The following is a 22,041-nucleotide window of genomic DNA, read 5'->3' on the forward strand; positions in this document are numbered from 1 at the left end:
TGCAGGCCACCCACCTCCACCATGTCGCCTCTAGTCCACCCTGCACACTGACCCAGAAGAATATTCTATCAACCAGATCATGCAAATCCCCTACCCACCCCGTATCCCTGGCACCCCCCTCCCCCTCATTCTTCATTCCCACCTGAACCCTGTTGTAACCTGGTAACACCCGCTTCTCCCGCCACCCTCCCTGCTCCCGAGCCCTGAGCCCTTCCCCTCCGCCCCAGGCCTCCTCCTGGCCCCAGGGGAGGAGGAGGGGGCTACATTCTGACCTCCACACCTTGGCCAGGACAGCTCCTCCCCATCCTGCCCTCCTTTTCTTCTCTCTCCATCCTCCTGGGCCCTCAGGTGCCACTTACTTCAGGGAACATGGCCTGGGCACATGAACCCACAGAGATCTGTCTCCCACTTGACTTGCTAACTCTTGATGCCCAGGGCCACGTGGGCCTCACGATGCCCGGAGTCGTCCTCCAGCTCGAGATTCCGGCTCTGCTGAAGTGTGCGGGGCAGGCTCCCAGAGGAAAGGGATGGGTCTGGCCCCTGAAGAGAGTTGAGAGGGTGGTGCGAGCTGCCACACGAGAAAGGGAGCTGCCTGGTCAGGAGGCCTGGGGTCCAGTCCCCTCTGCCATGTGACCTCGGGCAAGTGCCTCCTCAGTTTGTCCATCTGCAAAGTGAGAGCTGAGCTGGATCATTCTCAGCTTTGAATGGGTCTGTGGTCTGTGTGTGTGGAGGGGGTAGACAGAGGTTTCCGGAGAGGCAGAGGCCACAAGGAGGGACTTGTATGGGGGACCAGCATCACCACGGCAACCTCTGGCAACCTCGGGCCTCTCAGAACCCCAGAGGGCGCGGCTGCCCTTTGCGGCCCAGGCAGGGCCTCCTGTCCACCTGCCTCCTGCTTCACATCATGGACTCCTCCTCCTCGGCAATCTCGCGGTCCACCTCGATGGCCGTGTTCTCGAAGCTGGTGATGCCCCCATACTTGCGCATGTGCACCATCAGCGGCTTGGGCGACTGGCTCCCGGCCAGTGTGGCCACGTACATGCCCGTCCGGTTCTCCTCCAGCGACGGTCCCCAGTCCATGGCCGGCCGGCTGGCCTGCTGGAGTCGCTGCAGCAAAGCAACGACAGCCATCAAAACAGCCGGCACTTGTGGAGTGCCTTTTGGGGCCGGGCACCTGGCAAACACCTCACCGCATCACCTGGATTAGGCCTCGCAGCAACTCTGGGGATGGGGCGCTAACGTCCCCAAGGGAGTTGGTCACGTGCCTGGATGAGAACCCTGCTCTGCCACTCACAAGGTGGGTGGCCTCTGGGCGTGGAATGTAAGCTCTCCGTGCCCTACTTCCTCACCTGTAACTTGGGGTTCGTGAGGCCTCATAGGGTTGTCGTGAGGGCACCGAGAGGAAGCACTTAGCAGGGAGCTGGGAACAGGGTAAGGCCAGTGGACGGCGGCTGTTGTTATGATTACTCAGCAGGCCAATCCAGGGGCCCAATCCGGGTCCCTCCCCGTCAATGCTGAGTCCTCAGGAGCAGGGAGCTTTGGGGAGAGAGCGGTGACCCAGGAGAACTGAGGAGGGGATTGTCGCCTACCTTCCAGGTGTCTGACATTCTGCCTCATTCTGACTCTGATGTCTGGCCTTCCCCTCTCCCAGCCCCAGTTTCCATGGAAGGAGGGAGCTGACCAAGATGATGACTAAGCCTGGACATCCTAGGTTCCTTCATCCTCAAACCACATTCCCAAAGCCCTCTGCCCGCCCCGCCAGGGAGAAGAGCCCCCGACTCTTCAAAGAGGAGAGACAACCAGCATTAGGTGGAGCCCACTGGGTGCAGCTTCAGGGAGAGATGTGTGCAGTGCCCTTAGCCCAGGGCCTAGCACGCTGCGGACTCAAAGCACGGGGACACTTACTGAACTGTATTAAGAGCATGTTACCCCACTGCCCAGAAACCCGCCAACAGCTTGTCATCTCACGTAGAATGAAATTTAAAGTGCTCACCACGGCCTCCACGGCCTGGCCTCTTGTCTACTTTTCTGACCTCAGCTCCTGCCACTCCCCCTCAACCCACTCTGATCCAGTCTCGCTGACCCCCTTGCTGTCCTCAAACATGCCAGGCCCCCTGCCTCAGGGCCTTTGCACTGATTCTCCTTCTGCCTGGAATGCTCTTCTCTTAGCTATCTATACGGATCACCTTGTCGCTTTGGTCAGGCCTCTGTCACCTCCTCCAAGAGGTCTTCCCTAATCATCCTGGCCGAAACACCATCCTCCATCATGCTCTATGCCTGTTCTCTGGTTCTGGTGTTCATTTTTAAAGTATAGCACTTACCACTACCTTTCTGTGTTCGTTTATTGTTTGTCTCCCACATTAAAATACCAGCTCCCTGAGAGCAAGGACTTAGGTTGTCTCCAGCTGAACACTGGTGCCTGGACCAAGGCTTCTCAGCCTGGGCATGTTGACACTGTGGTCTGGAGAAGTCCCTGCGTGGGAGCTGTTCTGCACACTGAAGGAGGCTTAGCAGCATCCCCGACCTCCACCCACCAGGTGCCAGGAGCACTTCCCCTGCACCCTGTCCTCCTGTGACAATCAAAACGTTCTCCAGACATTGCCAGGTGTCCTCTGAGGGAGAAATCACCCCTGCGAGAACCACTAGCCTGGAACTGAGCACTCACCACATTCCAACTCTGTGCTAAGTGCAGCTAATTTAATCTTCATAGTATCCCTGTGAAGGGGGCATTACTGCTTTTACCCTCCACCCCAACAGATCTTATCTGAAAGTAAAGTTCAGAGCAGTTAGTTAAGTTGGCCAAGGTCACACTGGCCGGAAGTGGAGTTTGAACCCAGGCAGTCTGACTCCACCCTAAACTTTCGTAACACTCTGCTTCTCTGCTTCTCATAGTACTGACTATGTTGATAGTCACAGCACCCCTAAGAGTAGGTATCCCTGTCCTCATTTTAAGGACAGAGAAAGCAAGGTTCAGAGAGGTGCATTAACTTGCTTAGGATCATGCAGCCAGCAAATGGCAGACCCAGGATTCCCATCCCAGCGTGTCAGTGCTGGAAGCCCCAGTCTCTGAAGGTGGCACTTCTGCACTGGGCAATGACTCCTCTGGGCTCACCCCCCACCCCCCACCCCCCACAACATGCCCCCTCCACCTGGCTGTGGGCAGTTGAGGCAGCAGGGCAGGGGGCAGGCAGAGCAAGGCTTGGGAACCACGAGCTTCCAGGGGGCTGGAGGCCTCCACTCTGAGAACCACCCCCCACATTCCTCCCCTTTGCAGACACCCTGGCCGTCAAGCAAGGAGACAGTTTCCCTTTAGTAGCACAGGTGGGGCTCCTGAGGTTCAGAGAAGGCCAAGCGTTTGCCCCAAGTCATCACACAGCAGTTGGAGGCAGAGCGGTGGCTGGACTCCAGCACTCCCCTGCGGTCTGGGCAGTGTGGCCACAACCCACTTCCGCCAGGGAAGGTCTCTTAGCCTCTCCCCAGGTGGAGACATGGAGGTGGGGTGACAGACAGCTGAGCAGCAGTGGAGCTGTATGGGGAGGGGGCAGGAGTGTGCTGGTAAGCAGGCTGGGGAGGGGGGTGATGGGGCGCAGCAGCCCCATCTATAGCCAATTTCAGTGGCGTAAATATTCCCACAACGTCAATTTCAAGGTATCAATGGTTTATCAACTGGCTCACAACATTCCTGAATATTTAACAATTAGCTCTCACGAAGTTGTACTAGCTGGATCCAGCACACCTCTGATGGGATGTGTGTGTATGTTGGGGGCGTGGATCCCCAGGCTCTCTCAGCTCTGCTCACCATGACAGCCTCTTGCCACCAGAGGACTCCACACCCACAGCCTCAGAAGCGGAGGGCTGGGCGTGCAGAGGGCGCCCTGAGGCTCAGAGAGGGGCAGGATCTTGCAGTGTTCACACAGCATCATAGCACATCCACTGGCCCACAAAGGGTCACTCCTCCCCTCTTCCGAGGCCTGCAGATCCCTGTGCCAAACAGCTTGCACTCTCAATGCTTTCTGGGTTTCTCCACAAAGCCTTGGCCGTGGGCAGGGCTCACACCATCATTCCATTCCCAGGTCACCTGTGGCCACGGGAGGAGGGTGACAAGCCCATCTCCTGGGGTCCCTCAATGTTGCCTTCTGACCCTGAGTCCCAGAGGGAAGCTCTGGGCTGGTGACCTGAGTCCTGACTTCTGCCTGACTCACTGTGGGATCTTGGGCAAGTCCCTTGTCCTCTCCCCAAGACATGTGAGCATTGGCCGACATTGGTGGTCTTTGGATTGTGGCCCCTACACAGAGGCCCTGTGTGGTTGAGAGGCCACAGAGCAGGCCTCTAGCCCCCAAGCCTGCTGCAGCCCAAGCAAGTCTGAGCTGATTCATAGCTTGGGCTACCAGTTAGAAAAACTGCCCTTGGGGCTAACAGAATTCTGCATGGCCCTGGAGAGGGTGTTGGCGCAGATGTTTCTGCTCCAGCGGGTGGTCCCAGGGCAGGGCCACAGGTCGGGAAGGCTGGGGGTAGGCAGAGGTGGGGCAGACTCACCTCCCAGAGCGAGCCCTCCTCTCGAAGCACAGCCACCAGCATGCCGGCGGGGATCATGAGGCAGGACAGCAGGCCCATCAGGATGCCCAGCAGTTCCGCCCAGGCTGGGAAGCGGTAGCTGCCATACTCTGAGGGCTGGTACTTGACGATGCTATACACCAGCAGGGCCTGCAGGTGGGGGGCTCCCAGCATCACAGTGGGCCTCAGCCAGGCCCCAGGGCTTGGGATAGCCCAGGTGTGAGCTACCTTAAGGCCTGAGATAGCCCAGCCCAAGGCTATCTCAAGCCCTGAGAGAGCCCAACCCAGAGCCACCCAGTGTCTGAGATAGCCCAGTCCTAAACTGTATTAGACCTGAGATGACCCATCTCTGGAGCCTTGGCAAGGCCTGAGCTAGCCAATGCCAAGGCCTGAGACAGCCCAGATCTGAGGCAGTCTAATTCCTGAGATGGTCTATCCCTGAGCTGTTCCAACTCCAGGGCCCAGAAAAGAAAGCCTCAAGGCCCAGCCCTAAGGCCCAGAGGCCAGAGAAAGCCCCACCCATTGTGTCAACCAATCGCAGAGCTAGGCCCAGCACAGTACAAAAGCTGGGGGCATCAAGGAGGTGGGGAGTAGACCAGGATGCCGGTGCCCACCCCTCAGTCCTGACAGAGGTCTACTCTGGACCAGGGCAGCCCTACCAGACTGAACACCGAGAGGGGCCCTGCTCTCAGCCCTGGGTCCCCAGGCAGCAGCCCTCCCTCCCATCCCGGTTACCAGGAGTGTGGCAGGGGACAGGAACAGCCAGCAGGCCCTGAAGTAGAGGCCCGGCTTGAAGCCCAGCATCATGTGGATGTCCCGGCAGAACCTCTGGATGCCTGCACAGGGGAGGGAGGGGAGGAGGATGGCCCCACCTGCAGGCCCCACAAGTGCCAGCAGCCCCTCCTCCTCCCCAACTGCCCCCACCGGAAACCCCGGCCTTGGGACCAGGGACCCAGTTGCAGGGGGACTCCAGGCTAGACCCCCATTCTCCCACTGTGGGGAGCGTCGACCCCGCCTCCCATGGCCCCTCTCACCGTACACCCGGGTGACGGCGAGGCACGTGGTGATCACCACCACCATTAGCCCGAAGCTGGCACTGTAGTCATCCAGAAGGACCAGCCAGTACATGCCCCCCTGGAACACAAGTCACAGCTCTGGGGTCCCCTCACCCCGGCTTCGCACCCTGCTGTAGCCCCCCTCCAGGCAGGAAGCGAGCAGGAGGCAGCCAGGCCGGCAGGGAGAGCAGGATGATGACAGCGTGGCTGCTGTCTCCCTGCCAAGCCCTTTATACACATCATCTTATTATAGTCTCACAACAGCCCTAAATGAAGACCCCCATTTTATCTATGGGAAAACAGGCTCAGGGAGGTGAAGCCACTTGTCCTGATGTCACTCAGCAAGTGCAGGAGCGAGGCGTGAACCCAGGTCTTGCAGACTCCCAAGCCAGGACTCTGGGCCATGGGCCAAGCTGCCCCTTGGGAGAGAGGGCCCGGGGTGGGCTGGGATCCCCACAGAGAGGAAGAAGTGGGCGCTAAGGGAGTGCTCGGCCTGGCCACAGACATTGCTCCAGGTGCCTCCCCAGCCTCACCTGCCAGCCGCCGCCCTGCAAAGTCACTCACGTCAGTGGTAAGGACCAGCCCCATCAGGTACATGGCCACGCAGATGAGCCCCGAGAACACGGCCTTCTTGGGCCGCAGGTAGTATGGGAACTCGTCCGTTACAGCTGTCACAATGGTCTCCAGAAAGGCAAACTGGGAGGGAGGGAGAGGGGGTCAGAGTTCTACCCCCACCACACATACACACAGATACACACACGCACACACATCACACACACACATAGAGATACACACAGACAAAAGACACAAACACAGATACAGACACACACATCACACACAGATACACACTCACACAGACACATGGATGTACATACTCACATATCACACATAGAAACACACACATCACACAGAAACACAGATACACACATCACACACACAGACACACCACACATAGACACAGCTACACAGTTATACATCTCACATGCACACAGACACACATCACACAGACACACACACACATACACGAGGCCCCACTGGTGTGGACAGGGCTCACCTGGCTGTCCAAGCCGAGAGTCAGTAGCATGAAGAAGAAGAGGAAGGACCAGAAGGGCGACAGAGGCAGCATGGTCATGGCCTGCGGGTAGACGACAAAGGCCAGGCCAGGGCCTGGGCCAAGGGCACACAGAGTCAGCAGCCTGGGGCACGCGGCAGGCCCTCACATACAGACTCAGACATACGCGGTCGCTTACACACACTTGGGGAAACTCAGAGATGTACACCAACTGCACACGTCCAACACTTTCTAACTCCTAGGGCACAGGCCGGCACGCTGTCAGTGCTCAATAAACACAGGGCGATAAAATAAATGAATTAATGAGTATACGAATAAACACAAGACCCAAATGTAACACCTCATTTGGATCCCCTTACGTACACAACCATTTGCACAATCTCACTAACACACATACTTAGACACATCCATTGGCACAAGACACTGATTCACAAGATCATTTGCACCCTTGATTCACTTGCACACAGACATTGCAACACAGGATATGACTCATTTGGACAAGTAAGAGGAGTTACTAAGATGTGACAAAACAAGACAATCTCATACAGAAATTTGTTTATCTCCAGACACAAGTTAATTTGCACACCCATCCCTTTGCACATAGACACCAAGCTAAGACACGTTCATCCGTGTGCATGTGCACGCATGTGTACACACACACACTCAACATACCCATCCACAACCTTGCTGGTCCACACATAGGCTCACTTGCCCAGCCCGGCTGTGCTGACACATACTCTCACCCCCCGGGGCTGGGCAGCCTGCCCACCTGCTTTGGCTACTTGGTCCACAGGCACACCCAGCTCTTGAGACATGTAGCCCAGCACGGAGAAGATGGCAAAGCCAGCCAGGATGCTGGTGATAGCGTTGCCCAGAGTGACGATGAAGGTGTCTCTGCCGGGAGAAGTCCAGGCACAGGCCAGATGAGCTGGCTCTGCCCTCACCCCACGAGGCCCTCCCAGCCAGCCACTCTCCTCCCCACTCCGGCCCCCAGGGTCCAGGAGGCTGCAGGACACTGACCTATAGATGTTCTGGTGAAACGTGTTGTAGGAGGCAAAGGTGAGAAGACCCCCGAAGCCCACACCCAGGGAGTAGAAGATCTGAAGAGCAGCTTCGATCCACACCTGTGGCGGGGCAGGATGGAGACAGAGGGCAAAGAGAAGGGGTTGGCACACCGTGGTGTCCAGAGGGCCAAGGAAAGAGGAGGACGGAGGTGGGGCGAGAGAGAGCCAGTCGACAGCTCCAGGGATGGCGTGGTGAAGAGCCTGGCTCACAAGTGACACGGGCCGGGAGCAAACCCGGCTCCAACATTTACACTGTGGGACTTGGGCAAGTCCCTTCCCCTTTCTGGGCCTCAGTTTCCCCATCCAGGATCTAGAAGATGATCTCTAATATTGGTCCAATTCTGAAGGAAGCAGTGCTTCCTGTAAATTTTCAGTAGTTTCATACTGACGATAAGCCCATGCAACCCCCTTACTTCCTCTCTGGAGTCAGAGGGACCTGGATTTGATCCCAGCTCCACCACTTTTTAGTGGTACAGCCTGGGCAAGCCATATCGCCTCTGAGCCTCGGTCCCTCATCTGTGATGAGGGGATAGGAACAGTGCCTCCATCATGGGGTGGTGTGAGGATTAAATGACTACATATATGCGAAGTGCTAGAGCAGGTCAGACACAGTCATCCATCAATAAGGAAGAATGTTGGCTGTCAGGACCATGGTTGTTACTATTATCACTAATGCCCTCCTTGGGGTTTGGAGTCAGACAGCTCTGGGTTGGAGTCCCAGTTCTGCCACTCCCTAGCTGTGGGACCCTAAGCTGATCGCTAACCCATTTGGGGCTCAGTTTTTTCATCTGTAAGATGGGAGAATAATGTCTACTTCACAGGATTGTGAAGAATGATAATGAAAAAGACACACAGCGTCAACCACAGTGCCTGGTACAGGGGGCTCACTACATGGAGGATTCCTACCCCCGGCCCCCCTTTTCCCCAGAGAGCCCTCTTTCCACTCCCCGGCTCAAGCCTGACCCCCTCCCTCCACACCCCAGCCCTGAGGGCCTCACCTTAGAAGACAACAAGTGGTGGAACTGTGGGGTGAGATAGAACTGGATGCCCTTCCAGGCCCCTGGGAGCGTGACTCCGCGGACCAGCAGCATGAGCAGGATGAGGTAGGGGAACGTGGCCGTGAAATACACCACCTGAGAGATGACAAGTGGGGACAGAAGGCAGGGGTGACCTTCCTCCTACCCTGCCCCTCTGCCGGAAATCCCCATCTTACTAACTCGCCTCCCTAACCTTTGAGTAGCCCAGCCTGGGAACAGCTATCATGCCTGATGCTTCTCTTTCCCTCCCTCCCTCCCTCCACACACGGATCCCACCAGCACTGTTCCCCAAGGCCGTCCCAAATCTGCCCACTCTCTCAGCTCCACTGCGCCCTGGTCCAGGCCACCATCGCCCCTTGCCTGGAGGTTATAAGACTCTCCTCCCCATTGTGTCCACTCCTCTACTCCCGCATACCCACCTGCATGGTCATCAGACACTGGACATTCCCAAACTCCCCTCCGCCCTGTCCGCACCGTTCCCAACCTCCAGCCACTCCCTCAGCAAACGCCACCAGGTCTCAGGCTCCTCGCTGCCTTGGGCTGCGCTCTGACTACTCTCCTCTCCTTCTATATGGAGTCTACCCTGTCTTTCTAGCCTTTCTTTTAATGGTTCTGTTCCTTGTGGACAACACTTCTCAGCACTTTGCAGAGGGACAAGTTCTAATTTATAAACGATTGAGTAAACCATGCAGAAGGTTTCCAAGTCTTTCTGAAACAGCTTTACGGCCCTTCCCTCCCTTCATAACCCGAAGTGGGGCATCTGCGGCTTTGTCTTCCCAGCATCTCGTTGGCCTTCTTCAGATAACGGTCCCTCAACTTTCCCTAGCTGGGGCTGATCCCATTCTCACCTCCAGGGGTGGGCAGGTGACCCAGCCAAGCAGAGCGCCCCACCCTCCTGGCCACAGTGACTGCTTCACGGATGGGTACATGACCCAGCTTACCCAGTGAGACTCAATTCTAGGATTTTTGAAAACGGGGGCAAGGGGGAACCCTTCACTAAGCAGGTAAGACATAAGCCTGGAGCTACTAGTGGCAAGCTCATGAAGAATGAAGCCTGAGGAAGAAGCCAGTCTGGAGGAAAGCATTGCTGAGAGACCAGGAGAACTACATTCCTGATAACATCTATTGAACCCCTAGACCTAGCCATGCCTGAAGCACACCCTCTGGACTTTCCACTTGAGCATGATACTTGCATCTCAAAGAGCCCTGACTCAGATACCCACCCTTCAAGCTTTCAACAAACACATGCTGAGCCTCTGGGTAAGCACCGGGTAAGGACACAAACTTGAATAACAGATAGGTCCTGCCCTTGGCAAGTTTCTAGTCTAGTGACCCAGCCTAACCACTGTCCATCCTTACCTCCACCTCTTTCTTCAGGCAGTGCCTCCCGCCCCCCAATCTCCATGCCCTCTCCCTTCCCCTCTTCCTAGTTGAAGTCTGTTTAGCCTCTCAGGCTTAGTTCACGCCCTGCCTCCTCCAGGAAGCCCTCACCCTACCTAGCCCCTCAGGCCTCCAGGGCCTCCCAGGCTTCACCTTGCCTGAGGACTTCACACCCTTGAGGATACAGAGGAACACGATGACCCAGGCGAGCAGCAGGCAGAGGCAGAGGTTCCAGCGGATCCCCCCGGGGCTGCCGATGCCCCGGCTCCCTTGGATGTGGAGAACATAGCGGCTGTGGGAGATGAAGGTCTGTGTCACCCTCTGGTCACCCTGCCACGCCCCACAGACATGGAGGAAAGCCGCGGCCAGCCTGTGAGGTGATCCTTGCTATTCTCCATCTGATTCCTCTCCATCCTTCTCTGACCAGCCCTGCACCCAGGAGGCTGGCCTCTGCAGACCCCATCGCCCAGGCTGCCTTCCACTTCGGTTTCCATTTGGGTTTGGCTAGTGGGAGGCAACAGCAGGAGACTGGAGGGTGGGAGGAGAGAGGGGCCGGGGTATTCGCACATGCATGTGTACACATGCACAGACATGCATGCAAACACATGGACCACACACGCCATCAGAGGGTCTGGCTGTGACTGCCTTCTCCTACGGCACAGCTCTTGTTGGGCAGCCCTTTCGTCAAGGCCCCAAATCTCCTGTGGTTCCAGTAACACCAGTCCTTCCACTTACCTCCTTGGCTCAGGGATGGTACGGCTGTCCCTCTTGCTAGTCCCTGGTGCCTCCCCTTTCCTTGTGGATTCCCTCACCTCTGTAAAGTCCCTTCACTAAACTCCCGTCAGTGAAGCCCTCGGAGAGGGCTGTCTCTTCCTGCCTGCACCCCAACCAATGCACGGGCCATGGCGTTTCCATGGAGACCCCCGGCAGCTGCCAATGACCACCCTATGTTTTTCAGCCTTAAGCTTTAGACCCAAGGCCGTCCTTTCTCACTGATCAGATACACTCCTCAGCAGGTGCAGACACTTCGGATGGACTTTACACAGACAAATGAATGAACTGCGTAATAAATGCAGGCTGGAGACCAAAACATTTCAAGACAGGGGACCCATTTGGGGGAAAACTCCTAAGAGCAGCCCTTTGCCTGTGAAGGGTTAGGGATATCTGGTCTGTGTCCTCTTGTCAACCAGTGGTCGCTACCCAGGGACCAGACTACTCTGGAATGTTCCAGAAGAGGATCAGGAATTAGGAGGTTGGTTCCAGTACTGCCTCTGCCACCAACTACTGAGCAAGCCTCTGGGCCTTGTTTCTCAGCTACGAAGTGGGACTTCAGGACAGGCTGCTGAGTAGCGACGTCCTGACACCCACCATTCCCGGAATCTCAATGCGCCTGGCACTGTGATCAGGGTCTTACGGGCATTACCTTGTGTAATTCCCACGACAGCCCCTTACTCTAGTCTAGTCTTCTCTCCCATTAGATGGATCCGAGGTGGTCCCTACTATGTATGGTGCTGGCCCATGCTCAGTGCTTTACCTACAGATGTAGGAGGGGCTCAGGAAATCTCTATTGAAAGAATGAGTGAACGAGTGACTGACTGACTGGGCAACATCCTATGAGGCAGGGACTATCACCACCCCCTTATAGTAAGGAAGAAGCTGAGGCTCTAAAAGGTTACCATTACTGTTATCATCAGCATCACTATTATCAGCTAGCATTTATGGAGCACTAAGTATCCACCAGGCTGTTTGGCACCATCTATATGACTTCTTTCCTTTAATCCTCACAGCAACCCTCTGAAATACTCTTACACCCACTTCAAAGAGAAAGCATCAGAAGCCAAATAAATTGTTCGAGGTCACACAGCTGCTCAGGTGAAGAGCTGGATTAGAACCCAGAGTCCACCTAACACCAGCACCTGATCTCGGCCTTCGAGGTGCACGCTGAGCCCCCTGGGGACAACGGTGCCTCCCTGCCCCCTGCCCTCCCAGCGACGCGGGGCCTCCCCAACGGCTGCTGGCCTGGGCGCGGCCTGACCTCCAGTACTCCTCGCTGGGGCTGACGGTGCTGGTGAGGTTGAGGGGCAGGGCCCCGTTGCCATTCTGGGAGCCTCTGTGCTCAAGGCAGAGGTCCGTGTTCCACCAGTTGCCGCAGTGCTCCCAGGGCAGGCTGCTGGTGAGGGAGGCGAAGAGGTAGAAGAGGACGTAGGCGATGATCATGTTGTAGTAGATGGCCACCAGGCCTACGATGAGCAGCATGGCTGCGCCGGCACCTGGGCGTGCAGGGAGGGAGGTTAGGGGATGGGGGCCACCTCCCGGCCTTCTCCAAGCCCACACCATCCCGGGGACCACCGAGGCCTCACCTTTGAAGAGGGGGCTGATTTTCCAGACGGCCAGGGGCCCCAGGCTGGAGAATTGGCCCAGGGAGAGCTCGAGGAAGAAGAGGGGGATGCCGCAGATGGCCAGCATGAGGAAGTAGGGCACGAGGAAGGCGCCTGTGAGCAGGAGGGAGGTTGGGGAGGCTCTGGCTGGGTCAGCTCCCCTTAAAGCCCACCTCCAGCCCCGCCCCTCCCCTGACACCACCTGTGACCCCACGGAGCACTTCCCACGTGGATTGGGACTATCTGACTTCATACCAGGAGATCACTGAGGACCAAGGGGCAGGGGGGATTTACTCACCTCTGGAGCCCCAGTGCCCAGATCAGGGCTGGGCTCAGAGCAGACACTGAGCAAGTGAATGAATAAACAAGTGAATGAATGAGTGAATTCCTGCTGAAGAAAGTGCAAACTCCTCAGTACAGAAATCAATGCCCTTCAGAATCTGGCTCCAATCTGCCTGCCTCTCCCGGCCACACTGCCTCAGATGCTTGTGGCTGCCACCTGTGGTCTCGTGTGTCCAACATCTCATCCCCTTTTCTTCTCATATTGGCAGCCAAATCCTTTAGAGAACTGCCTACCACCATATGGCTCTGGAAGGGCTGCCAGTCACACCAGCCAACCCCCTGCCCACCCCTGCCCCCGTGTGGGCACATATCTCAAGCCAGGCCAACTACAGACCTTCCCTGCAATGCTATACAGACTCCTTTAGACAGAGCAGCTCCGAGGATGAAGTCATTCCCAAGTTACCTGTGGCCACCCTCCACCCCAACTGCAAGGAGGAGGCCTGTCCCAGGAAAAAATGAGGTCAGGGCACAGAGGGAAAGAGAGTCGGGGACCAGGAAGAGGGAGAGCAGAGAGAACTGCGGACATCATGGAGCTCCTGGAGGTTCAGAGGCCGGCTCCGGGCCCACACTTCCCAGTCCTATCAATTCATCCTGTCCTCGCTTCATCTAGTTTTATTTGGATTTCTGCGGCTCTGCCAATATGCGCATCTTTAACGAGCTTGGTAGAGATGGGAGGAGATACAGAGTGCTGGGGGGAGCACATTGGCTCTGGAGAAGATAGTCCTGGATGGAATGTTGGGTCGGCCAACGTGTGACCTTGGGCAGGGAACCAGGCCTCTCCAAGCCCTGGCTGCCTCATCAGGACACCAGCACCCACCCAGGAGAGTTGTTATCAGGGCTAAATGAGACAGGCATGGAGAGCACCAAGCCCGGGGCCTGGCAGATGGTGAATGCTCAACCCCAGTATTGATAATGAGACTTAGAACAGTCACTTGATGGAGAAGCAAGGACAACAGAGAATTTGTTTAAGATGGGAGAGACTTCATGTTTGCAGTCTGAATGGAAGGAGCCAGGAGAGGAGGATGAAGATTCAAGAGCAGGAATGAGTGATGGAGCAAGGTTCTGGAGGAGGGAGGTGGGGACGGGGGGAAGGAGAGAATATTAACAGCACAGTGATTGATCACTGACAGGCAGATACAGCCCTTTATCATGAAGCAGAGGCAGCCCCCTCTGCCCATCACTCAAGGCCCAGGAAGTGCCAAAGCTCAGGGAGAGAAGCATGTGGGTATCCATACTGGGGATGAGAGAGGGGAGGAAGGGCCTGGGTGAGGAAAAGGGACAAAGCAGGGTAAGCTCCTTCCTCCCAGCCCCAGGTCACTAGAAACCACTTCCAACGAATTCTGCCCAAGGTCACATAGGAGACGCTGGCCAAGGCCACTTAAAACCTCACTCCAACCAGAGCCTTGGCCCATCACCCAGGATGCCCCTCAAGCAGGGCCTCAGGCCCATACCTCCTCCGTTGGTGTAAGCTCGATAGGGGAAGCGCCAGACGTTCCCTAGGCCCACACAGTAGCCAATGCAAGACAGCAGGAAGTCCAGCTTGCCTGTCCAGTTCCCCCGGTCCGCAGCAAAGTCCATGTCCAGGTCTACATCTCCCTGGTCACTGGGGGTCATGAGTAGGTCTGGGGTGACAGGCTACCAGTAAGAGAGACCAAAGGGGTGAGAGAGAAAGGTGAGGCCAGGTTGAAACTGTGACCCCAAAACGAGAATATGGACTTGAATAGGACTACATGCAAAGACACTCTGTTGGTTCAGATAACCAACTGCTCTCATCTGGGCTCCCACGGTCATATGCAGGAGCTCCTCGGGGTCTTAGGTGACCATAAACTTATGAGACCAGCAGGGTGACTCAGGCACTAAGAAAGCCACCTTGATCTTGGCTGACAGACAGGTCAAATCAAGGGATGGTCCTATTTCATGATGACAATGACCACGATGATAATGATGATGATCTTATAACAGTTACTGTGTATTGAGCACCTGCAATGTGTTCACTGTACTCAAATTTTACTCAAATTTTCCTGATTTCATTCTCAAAACAGCCCTATGAGCTAAGTATTATTTAAGCTCCATTTTACTTATGGGGGAAACTTAGGCTCAAAGAGGTATCATAACATACCCAAGATTTTTACAAGGCTGGCTAGTGGGAGAACTAATTCTGCAGCCCAGAGCTTCCCAATGCTAGAGCGAAGGTCTTCAACCACCAGCGCTAGGGTTTTGCTACTCTGTTCAGGGCACCATATTTTAAGGAAGACATAGACAGTTTGGAGCATGTCTAAAGGGCAGGTGGCCAGCCTGCAGGGTGTTCAGGAAAAGCGGTGACAGGAGGACAAGAGGAAGAAGCTGAGAACCCTTAGCATAGAAAACGGGGGGACTTAGAGGGACTGTGTGCTCCCTTGAGGGAGGCGTTGGGTTTATGTTCAGGGAGGCCTACAGAGGGCTGTGAATTTTAGTTCACGAGCAGGAAGAAGCTACTTAAGCTCTGATCTGTCTCAGCAAGTCATAATCTTCCTGTCACTGGAGGAGAGATGTATGCACAGGGAATGGAGGCCAGCTGTCCCTAAGGGCCCCTCCCGTGATTCCAGGAGGGCGAGGAAGTCCACCGGGCATTCTCCCTCCAGGCTGGGGCTGGGAGATGGACGCCCTCCTCCAGCTGCTTGGAATCTGCCCCAAGGGATGTGAGTTAGCATGTCCATGAGCTACCTGGGCCTGGACGGAAGCCCAAAGATACTAGGATGGCTACCTAAAATTCAGAGAGCAGTTCCTAGAAGTGACTCCAGGAATGGGTCAGAAGAAGGGGCCAGCCACAGCTTTCCTGCTTGCCTCTGAAAGCCACACCCTATGGCAGAGAAGGATGGAACTGCAAAGAAGGCTGATTGTCAAATAATGTCCATGGTTTTCAGAGAGGAGAAAGGGCCCCTGCATCCTGCTGAGGAATGGTTGTGGGAAAGCTGTGATTCCACTGGACTGGGAGTCAGGAGACCACGATTCTAGTCCCGGGTCTGTGCCAATTCACTGTGCAACTTTAGGAAAGAGTCTTCTGAGCCTCAGTTTCCCCATCTGGACACTGAGGGGATTGGATACATCAGTGCTTCCAAAAACACATCCCTTAGGATGTTCATAGGTGTTCGGCGGAACAAAGGATTCTTGAATCAAGGAAGTTTGGGGAAAGCTGGGTTAACACAAGGTAAAACAGGTTCCTTTGCTGCAGGACTTGGCACATCCTTTAATGGGCCAATATGCACCGTGAGTCTCCAAATAGGAGCTAGAATAGACAGTATTCTCCAATTCTATTTAAGAAAAGGGTTTCAAGGAGCTGGCATGCTGCGATATACTTGGGGAAATGCAGGTCTAGACAATCTCTCTCTAATAGTCTTCTGGGTCTGATGATCTGTAAGGCAAGATTCACCAAAGAGACTTCCCTGGAGATGCTTGCAGTGGTTGAGGACCAGATCAGATCCAAGCACAGGGACTCAGTAAATAGCAACTGACCTGGGCCGGCCCTGTGGCTTAGCGGTTAAGTGTGTGCTCTCTGATGCTGGCGGCCCGGGTTCGGATCCCGGGTGCACACCGACGCACCGCTTCTCCGGCCACGCTGAGGCCGTGTCCCACATATGGCAACTAGAAAGCTGTGCAACTATGACACACAACTATCTACTGGGGCTTTGGGGCGAAAATAAAATAAAATAAATCTTAAAAAAAAAAAAAAAAAAAAAAAAAAAAAAAATAGCAACTGACCAGATTTGTTTTTTTCCCCTAAAATTGCCCTTCCTGGTACCAGCCCCAGTTGGTGTCTTCACACAAATCAGGTGGTGACAGAGGAGGCTTCGCTGGGGATTTGTCACATGAGCATTGCTGGGATGAGATGGTGAAAGGAGAGTATGACTGTCACAGGACTGGAGGTGTTTGGCTGTGGGGACAGGGTTGGGGCAATGGTTGCAGGTGGCAGAAATGGGGTAACAGTGTTGGGCTGACTCTCAGAGATAGTGACAACCACAGTGGTGATCCCGCCGGAGGCTGGCTATTGGCCAGAGGGGCCGGGGTGACGGGGATAGCATGGCATGATGATGGGTGATGGTGACAAAGATGAAGAGCATGAAAAAGCTGCTTTTTAAGTAACCTGGCTCCAAAGGTTGAGATAAACACAGGCGGTTCTTTAGCTGCGATCTCAGACACGCTGGGGTGCAGTGAGCAGCAGCCCCCAGACCTATCTGAAACCCACCCTTCCCTCTGATGCCCTTTTCCCCAAGGCTTCCTCTCCAGCTGGGTGAGTATCAGCCCTCTGGAACCACTCTCTACCACCTGAGCTCCAGGAGGCCTGAGGTAACAGCCAGTTGACACTGGCCCCTGGTATTGGGTGGTGAGGCAGGCCTGTGCCCCATCTGGCAGGAGGGCCCGGTAATGAGGTTCCTCTGATCCCTCCTGAGAAGCTGCTGCCCTTTCTATGTTCACAGAGCAGTCCCGGCTCTCTGTTTCCATGGTGACAAGAGTTCCAAGAGCAGGATGCTGCCAGCTCTTTCGTCCCCCTCCTCCCCCAATCAGAGGGAAGCCTGCTTCTGCTCCATGGGCAGGGGATGGGGTCCTCCAGAGCTGAGCCAATCCGAAGCCCACCTGGAGCCCCCACTCCCATCATGGGGTGAATCCCAGGAGGCTGGCACAGAGAGGATGGAAATAGTAGGGAGAGAGAGGAAAGCAGCCAAATCAATGGGGCAGGGTTGGAAGCTTAATGAATGGTTTTGCGAGACCTGCACCCCCTCTTTTAGGGACCAGCAGATGTAGGTCACCAGCAGCGGCAAGGCCTGGGAGAGGTAGGACTGCCCAAGCCAAGGCTCTCACACCCTCTTCAGGATGAGAGACAATAGGAATCTGGAGTCCAACTTCATCACTGTGCAGCTGAGGAAATTGAGTATCAGGGAGGAGAAGGGATGAGCCCAAGGTCAAACAGCGAGTTAAGGACAGAGCAAGACCAGGACCCAGACCCCTTGACTCTCAGCCCAGTGCTCATCTCTGAACAACGCTGTTCCTTTGCTGATATCTGGCATTTCCTCACTCCCTGCCCCCTTTTCCTTGAGACCAAGGGAGGGGACCCTGAGGCCAGGCAGCCCCACCCTTGCCCTGTTGGTCCTAGGTTGCTCAGCTCACCTTCAGGAAAGCAGTAAGCTGCACCCCTCTGTGCCTCGGTTTCCTTGTCTATAAAGTGGGGATAACAAGACCTAGCCCCCAGAATTGTTGGAGGATTACATGAGATAAGGCTTCACAAAACATGCCTATTTACATGATGTGTGGCCTTGTGGGGAGGAGAGGAAAGGGGAGGGGGAGAATGGAAAAGAACAGGGGCAGGAATCAAGAAGACCCAAGAGACCCATAAATGGCCCCAAGAAGTCACTCTTGTCAGTGAATCAAAAGGACCCACTTATCACAGTGGTTCCATGCCCAGCTGCCCAAGGGCAGAGAGCCTGAATGAGTGTGTGTTGGGGGGGGAGGACTCGGGGGAGGGAAGTGGTCAATAACACAGCCCTGTGAGCAGTTCTCTCACATCTACCAGCCCCTGGGAGTTCATGGCAGCCCCTACCCCAGGACAGTGGGGCCTGCTTTGGTGCCCCAAAACTGGGGATGGGCCAGCGATGGTCCAGGTTAGAGAATGGACTTGCCCAAAGTCACAGGGTAAGTGGCATCTGCAGAAATAGTATCCAGGAGTTCTGACTTGTTGGCTAGGACTGGTACTTTTAAGCCAAAAGCCAGAAAACTTCCCCCCAATACTCTCCTTTCCCGCACAGCTTGGCTGCGAAGTCCAATCCCGCAGGACGAGGTGGGGAGGGGCAGAGGTCCGGGCCCAGGGCCCCAGGAAGGCATAGATTTGGCCACCTCTCTCATGCCAGCTTCCACCCCACCCCCAGATCCCTTGGGTCTCCCATTTCCTCCCTCCCTCCCTTTGCCTCCCTTCTGCCTGGGGAGGGGCAGCCTGGGGTCCTAGCAGGGAAGCTAAAGCTGCCAGGAGAAGGAGGGGGGGTGGGGAGGAAGCAGGTGGTGGGCCCGCAGGGCAGGAGCAAGGCAGGAAAGACGGAGGTCCCCCTGCTAGCTCTGCTTCAGTGTAGAGTGCAGGGATGAGGACCAGATCGACGCCCCCATCCCTCACCCCGGAAATTAGTCCAGCTCAAGGCTGGCGCTCAGCTATTCCGTTCCCTAGCTCCCAATCAGCCCGTGGGGAAAATGGGCGGGGGCCTAGGGAGGGGCGGGTGCCTGACCCCAGCCACCCGTACCCCACCCCGCGCCTCCTGGGGCTGCAGACACCTGTTCGCAGGACCTGGCCCAATGAACCCCAGCCCCCATCACACTACATCCGGACCCCCAGACAGTTGGGGGGACCACCTCCACCTCCGCAGACCGTGAGCCCGCCTCTCCCCTCAATCCAGCTCAGCTCGGCCTCCCCAAGAGCCCTGAGCTGGGTCCAGGTGCCCTCTCCCACCCTCCCGGGGCCTCGATAGGGGCGGGCCTCTGCACTCCTCCCTCAGGTGCGCCCCCGCCCTCGCGCCCTACCTTGCGGAGGTGAGCTCCCTGGAGCTTCTTCATCTTGGAAGGCGGGTTGCTGGGGCTTCTGGGCTTAGCTTCCCTTCAGCGCAGAGAGCGAGCGAGGGAGCAAGAGATGTGCCGCCGGCCGGCCGCCGCGCCTTTGCCCCCGCGGCTCCCGCGCACCGGCTAGGGGGGCGCGGGCGCAGACGCTGCCGTCTGTCGGCTGCGGGCGTGGGGCGCGGGCCGGGCGCTGCGAACGCCCTGCCTCTCCCAGCGCAGCGCTCGAGGCCGGGGAGGGGGGCACGGCTGCGCCCGCGTAGACACCCAGACAGACGGGCTGACGGACGGACAGAGGGAGGATGCGCGCGCCCCCGCACGCAGAGCTGCGGATTGGAGGGGCCCGAGCGCGTGAGGTGGGGGGGAGGGTCCGCGACGGAAACTCTCGGAGGTCTGGAGCCTCGGCCACCGTCTCCTGCGTGACCTTGAGCGAGTAACCTGCCCTCTCTGGGCTTCCCGTTCTCCAGCTGAGCAATGAGGGCGGCAGGCCATGCGCACGGACACTAGCAGGCCAGTGCCTCCTCTTCTTTGCTGTGTGACCTTGCGCCCATCACTTAAGCTCCCTGTACTGCCGCTTCTTCATCTGGAAAATGGGGATAAGAATCTTACTTCCTTTATAACGTTGTGAGAAATTCAAGGAGATGGTGCATAGAAAACATTCAGCACGGGGCCTGGCACGTGGTAGGGGCTCAGTTAGCGTGTATTGACTGACTGTGGGTTTCCCACTCCTGCCAACAAAAGAACAACAGCCATTAGGCAGATATTTGTCCAATCATCCAATCCACCAATATTTGCTGAGCACCTAAAGTGTGCCAGATCCTGAGCTAGGTTTTGTTTTCTCAACACAGTGACCTGGAGAGGCAGATGGTATTGTCCCTAATTTGCAGATGAGGAAACTGAAGCACAGAGTAGTTAAGTAACTCACTCAAGGTCGCAGAGCTAGTGAGTGACACTAGTGACAGAAGCAGGCTTCATGGAACTTCTGGGCTGGTGGTGGTCCTGCACACTCCCTTCCTTGGGATGAAAGCAAAACGGGGAGGTTTGGGCGAGGGGAAGGGACAGGGCAAGCACCACTGTGTTGTTGTGTTGGTTTGTGACGTAGATCACGAGCACCAGGGTTCCTGTCCACCAGCGGTATGACCTTGGGACTGTGACAATCTCACATCTCTAAAATGGGCCATCAGCCAGCCCGTGCCTGGCTGACCTCTCGGAGTGTGGTGAAGGTCCAGTGAGCCCGTGGCTAGGATGGGAAATAATCATATGCACTGGTTTGTGGGACGGAACCAGTACATGCTAGTGGACCCGACATTTGCATTGCGAATCATGCCCCTTTCACTCTCAAAAGTGTCACCGTTCAGACACTAAATCATAGGGCCGCCCTACCATCAGCCAACGTGGGGAGGCCTTTGGGGAGAGCGAGGATAATTGTCTGCTGCCTCTCATACCCCTGGAGCCTGGAAGGAGGCAGGAAAAGTTTAAATCAAAGCACAGGCTTGGACAAAGGGCCTGGCCGGGTCTGGGCCCACCTCTCCTCCCCAGGTGCCACCCAGCTGCTCTTTCCTTTAAGCATGGCCTCACAGGGCAGGCTGAGGGCTCTCCAGACCCAGGAGGGAGGAGCCCCTCGGCCATGAATGTGAAAGGAAGGAGCATTCATTGAGCCCTATGGTGTGCATTAGATGAACTCATATTCAATACCTAATTTTTAATTCTCCCCGACAGCCTGGGAAGACAAGTTTGTGCATCCCCATTTTGCACCTGAGGAAACTGTCTCAGAGTGGTGAAGTCGCATGCACAAGGTCACACAGAGCACTAAATCTCTGGGCCTGCAGACAAAGCAGCTCCTGAATCCAAGGAGGCCCAGGCAGGACCCACCCCACCTACTCCAGGGCCTGTCACCACATCTCTTACAGGACAGGTGGCACAGCTTTGCTGAACCACCCCCTCCCACTGGCACATGGGTTTGTAGATTCTATGGAAGGCACGGAGAACCACAGGAATGGGGAGTTGGGGTGAGGCATTGGCTCAGGAGCCCTGGGTGACTGACCTCTTTATGGCTCCTTCCCAGCAACACTTGCTCCCCTAGATTCAGCCCTGCAGGGAGCCAGCCTGGGGTAGGGGAGGGAACATGGCTGGGACTTTAACTTTCCTCAAGCAAACACATCATGGGGTGACCCCTGAACATCAGCGGCAGTCAGGGTTGTCAGTACAAATGGGTTCTAGGCCCACGCCTTTCAGATGGAGAAACCGAAGCACAGAAGAGGCAGGACTTGCAAAATCACTCTGTGCAGTAGAGGTGGGGTCAGGCCTGGAATCTAGGCATCTGACCCCACCCGGGCCCTGCCCTCCAGATCACACCTGTCTGCCATCCTCTCCCCCATCACCACAGCCCTTGTTGGAAAAGTCTGTACTTCATAAAATAAAAACCCCAATTTTTTCTAGAAGACGTTGTCCACATAAGTCAATCCACCCACTGAAGCTCGAGTTTTATGATCATACAACTGGCCGTGAGTTCAGCTACCAAGAACCTTTGACAATTGCTGCCGCTACCATCCCCTGTCCCCTGTCCCCGGTCCCAGAGGAAGGTGGGGTACT

At 56.1% G+C, this 22,041-nt stretch overlaps 1 protein-coding gene across 1 annotated transcript; it reads right to left on the reverse strand.

The window, feature by feature from the left end:
• Positions 1 to 44: 44 nt before the first annotated feature.
• On the reverse strand, positions 45 to 19,663 carry SLC6A7 (solute carrier family 6 member 7). The gene is made up of 14 exons (XM_004428649.2): positions 19,420 to 19,663; positions 14,334 to 14,517; positions 12,523 to 12,654; positions 12,198 to 12,432; positions 10,316 to 10,454; positions 8,744 to 8,878; positions 7,702 to 7,805; positions 7,451 to 7,575; positions 6,664 to 6,776; positions 6,174 to 6,305; positions 5,589 to 5,688; positions 5,290 to 5,390; positions 4,537 to 4,704; positions 45 to 1,107 (listed from the first exon to the last, which is right to left on the reverse strand). The coding sequence occupies exons 1-14, from the start codon at positions 19,450 to 19,452 to the stop codon at positions 898 to 900; spliced, it is 1,911 nt and encodes a 636-aa protein (XP_004428706.1). The 5' UTR covers positions 19,453 to 19,663; the 3' UTR covers positions 45 to 897.
• Between the last annotated feature and the right edge of the window lie 2,378 nt (positions 19,664 to 22,041).

Source organism: Ceratotherium simum, chromosome 4 (genome assembly GCF_057802395.1).
Source record: "Ceratotherium simum simum isolate JZ-2026a chromosome 4, ASM5780239v1, whole genome shotgun sequence".
In the NCBI taxonomy this organism is placed as follows: Eukaryota; Metazoa; Chordata; class Mammalia; order Perissodactyla; family Rhinocerotidae; genus Ceratotherium; species Ceratotherium simum.